A 4,273-nucleotide genomic window follows, 5' to 3' on the forward strand; every position below is an offset into this window, starting at 1 on the left:
TAACATGGTATTTTTGTTCCCTTTAACGTATGATAATGATCTAGATAAGTTTCGCTGTGTCCTGAATGCTGACCCTACATAAATCAATTTGATTGCTTCGTTTTGACATAAAATCAATTTAGTTGTGAGTTGTGACTTCAATGGTGAATGGGTCGTGCGACAAGAATGGCCCGCATTGAAGATAGTTCATGGAATTTTGCGAATTAATGGTGGAAGTGGAACGTATCTTAAATAAAAATGTTTCATAGAAAATTACTCCGGTCCTTATTATAAGAAACAATTGACTTTTTTGGTTCATAAAATAATTAATGTATCTAATTGACTTTTTTGGTTCATAAAATAATTAATGTATCTTGTTATAGATATAGACTAGATACATCACTTACACAATGAATCTAAAAAGTCAACTTTTTCTTATAATAAGGACCGGAGGGAGTATTTTCTTTTTAAAGGCATTTCATAGAAAATTATTTAACAGGTCAAAATAAGACAATGCACCCATTCTTAAACGCAAGCGTCACTTCTACAAATTATATTTAATTTTGTTTAAGCGATTAAGTCAATAGTTTTGTATGATTATGGTTTAAACTTCAACGTTGTATATTACTTGCACAACATCATTTGTTTTTAGGTACTTTACACGCCACTTAGCTATTTTAAGTGTGAACGAGTAGTTAAGTATGCGTTGCACTTTCTCTCTTACACCTTTAAAGGGAATATTTGTTTTCTAGTTTTTACGTTTCTCCAATGAAAAGAACAATTATGTTGAAAGACTCCTTGAAACTATGTTCACCTTTCATTTATTCGTTCTTTGTTTACTTTGTATTGTTAGCATAATAGCCTCCCTTTACGAAGCCATGTTTGAAATTTTGAATAAATCCCTATGTCAATCTATGTTTATGTTGAAGTCAATTTCATGTGTTGAACCTTTAAATTGTCGTTCGTGGTGCATTTTCAACCTTAAATTATTAATTTTGTTAATGTTAAGAGTATTTTGCGGAGGATAATTAGACAATCTTTCATCTAGTGTGTTCAAAGAAGATTCTAAAATAATAAATGCACTGAATGATGTTTGAATTATAAGATGTGATAGCGACTAAGGATGTTAAAAAAAATAGTAAGAAAAGAATTAGTAGAAGCAGACGACATTACATGAATACATATGGTCAAACACATTATTCTCTTGTCATGTTATGTTATGATGTTGCTAACGTGCAACTTTTAAAATTTCAAAACTATGGAACATAATTTGCAAACTAACTACAATTACTCCAATTGGTTGGGAATCAAATTCCTTTCAAGTATTGACTACTATCTAACAAAGAAAAATTAAATTGCATTTCTAGAAACATTATCACCACAAAAAATGTCATGAATTGTGAATGAATTGGCATTAGCTATTGGAAATATAAAATGTAATAAAAGAGCAAATTTGTGTTTGGATCTTCAGCAGGAGGAGGTGCACATGATCTAAATTTAAGAAAATTACACCATAGAAAAATGGAGTATCGATGTAGCATTGACACTTCAGATCGGAGTTCTGACAATGACCTGATACGAGCATACTTCCATTTTTTACATATTATTACCGATGTCATACTCAGGTGTATCAGTATCGTGTTTGGTATCCATATATCTTTGTCCATGATTCATTGAAAATTGATCATCTAGACGGAGAAGAGCTATGATCCGAAGTTGACCAAGGTGGCAACTGAGTAGAAAAGTACGAGGAAACTGGAGTATTGCCCTGCATAGAAGAAACAAATGCAGAAGAAGATGATGACAAAGAAGAAGCTGGCGACGATGATGAAGATTGTAGATGAGAAGCCATAATCACATTATCATCATAAACATTCCTTGCAGAAGGAATACCCGAAAACTGAAAACGATCATAAAAGTTTGTCGAATGCTGAGAAGAGTTAGGAAAAGGTCTAGTATGAACAACAGGATCAGTAGAAGTTGTAATAGAAACAATTGAACCCGGTGAATTCGAAACGTTCCATTGAGTAGTAGTAGTAGCTGGTGGAGGGTTACGAAGTGTAACATTTTCAGGGAAATTGAGTTTGGCTTTGTTGCCTCTAAAACGAAGAGCAGCTTCATCGTATGCTCTAGCAGCTGCTTCAGCAGTTTCAAAGGTTCCTAACCATACTCTTGCTGCTTTGAATGGATCTCTTATCTCTGCTGCCCATTTTCCCCATGGTCTTTGTCTCACTCCTCTGTATTTTCTCTTTGCTTCTCCTTCTCTTACTACATTCTCTGTTCTTCTATATTCATACACTGCATTTCCCATTTCTCTTGTTATTCTTGTTGCTGTCCTATTCATGCTTGAACTTTCTGCAACTGCATTATTATATCAAAATAATAAGCTTTGTATTTAATGGAAGACATACATAACCTTAAATATACAAACCATATATATGAAGTAAAGACAAAAATAACTTGAGTGAATGAACTAGTTAAATGTAATTATATGTTGGACGAATAATTTAAGAAAATGAATTAGTTGAATATAATTACATTGAACACGCCTAAGTTATACTTACATTATTACTTCAAATAAAAATGTTTTATTTGTTGAGAATTGTTATGTTCTAATGTTTTATGTTACAAACAACAAATTAAAGAAAATACATAAAATTGGTGGTTTTTACATATATATGCCCCTCAAGGTTATACATGGTTTGAATCATGACTAGTAGAACCATCCGATCTGACTTCAATTTATTTATTTTTTAACTGAACTTTGGATTATCAAGTCTATACTTCAATTTATTTATTATCTAACCGAACTTCTGATTACCAAGTCGGTAGGGTAAGGCTAAGACAAAAAAATAAATTGAAGAAAGAGGAGAAATATTTAATTTGGTGCTTACTTGTTGTTGGCAAAGCAGGGGAGGAACCACCGAGGAATTTGAAATCGCCAACAAATCTATCATCTTCCCTAGTTCTCTTGAGAGAAGAACTAGTAGCATAATTAGATGAAGAAGAAGGAGAAGACAAAGATTGTGTTGTAGAAGGAGAAGACATATTGTTGGTGATGTTTGGTGTAAAAGAAACCATTCCTTGAATTGCACTATTATGATGAACTATATCAGCGTCACTTTGGGTTGGAACATCTCCAGAAACGATATGAGTCAAAGCTGAGATCATTGCAGACATCTCTCTATCCCTATTCAAACCCGGAAAGATCATTTCAGCTGACAATGTAGGATGATCATTGAATTCACTTTTGATAACAACTTTGTCTTTTGAATTCGCCACCTTTAACATACACATGTAAAAATATACTATATGCTTGATTAATGTTTTGCATGCAAAAAATATATATGCTTCAATCGTCAACCCCATTAGAATGGTTCTGTATATATATATGGTAAAGATTGAAAGGTTCAAATTGGTTATAGCCGCCATAGAGAAGAGTCAGTCGGTGATTTAATGAAAGAGTGGAAAACTTTTGCACGAAGCAATTGAAAATACAAAAACACTAATAAAATTCAATAATTAATTAAAACGTAAGCGGTTTGAAAAATTCATTTTATAATTATCTTACCCTTAGTAATTAATTTATCTATTTCTTGTTGTGTAATATAGAGGACGTGGAGGAATAAGAATGATTAGAGGCAATTATTTAAAAATTTAAAATAAAAATGATAGAGATAATTTAGAGAGAGTGGAAGTGTGAAGGCAGGCTTGCCGGCACTCCGTGTTGTGTGTGGAGAGAACCTACATGACGGTTGGCAGCTCATTCAAGCCAATATTAGTCGGTGAAAAATAAACAGAGTTAGCCACTAGGTAGGAGCCGACATGAATGAATGTCCAATAAATAAATGGTAATACAAAATGTGTTCAATAAGATGATGATCATTATCTCTCCTCGGAAAAAAATGATGATCATTATCTCTCCAAAAAAAATGATGATCATACATATATTCGAGAGAATTTAAATTCAATTCGTAGAGAAACAATTTTTTATCAAATTTTATTCACCTCTCATCGAATTCAAATGGTTAATGACATGTCCATTTTTCTTAAGAATTAAAAGATTAACATAAAAAAAAAAAAGTTATGTACATATTTAAATAAATGGTTAATGACATGCCCATTTTCCTTAAGATTAAAATAAAAAAAGTTATGCACATATTTTTTTTTTGTGGTGACCGGGGTTCGAACCCCAAACTTTGCATATTTTATGCATTGTCCTTACCAACTGAGCTAAGCTCACGATTTAAATATGAATCAAAATGCAAGAGAGTGGTAAAAGAGAAAATAGAAA

At 32.2% G+C, this 4,273-nt stretch overlaps 1 protein-coding gene across 3 annotated transcripts; it reads right to left on the bottom strand.

Moving 5' to 3' along the window:
- Positions 1-1,129: 1,129 nt before the first annotated feature.
- Positions 1,130-3,348, bottom strand: LOC146941622 (ethylene-responsive transcription factor ABR1-like). Of its 3 annotated transcripts, none has more exons than XM_085755442.1 (3): positions 2,874-3,348; positions 1,838-2,340; positions 1,130-1,747 (listed from the first exon to the last, which is right to left on the bottom strand). In XM_085755442.1, exons 1-3 carry the CDS (start codon positions 3,346-3,348, stop codon positions 1,664-1,666), a joined length of 1,062 nt encoding a protein of 353 aa, XP_085611568.1. In that variant the 3' UTR covers positions 1,130-1,663. The 3 variants fall into 3 exon arrangements, with proteins under 3 accessions (XP_085611568.1, XP_085611570.1, XP_085611567.1); XM_085755444.1 differs by having other exon boundaries at positions 1,873-2,340; positions 2,874-3,347; XM_085755441.1 differs by having other exon boundaries at positions 1,130-2,340; positions 2,874-3,346.
- Between the last annotated feature and the right edge of the window lie 925 nt (positions 3,349-4,273).

This window comes from Medicago sativa, chromosome 3 (assembly GCF_051527215.1).
Source record: "Medicago sativa cultivar Bolivia chromosome 3, Bolivia_mono, whole genome shotgun sequence".
NCBI lineage: Eukaryota > Viridiplantae > Streptophyta > Magnoliopsida > Fabales > Fabaceae > Medicago > Medicago sativa.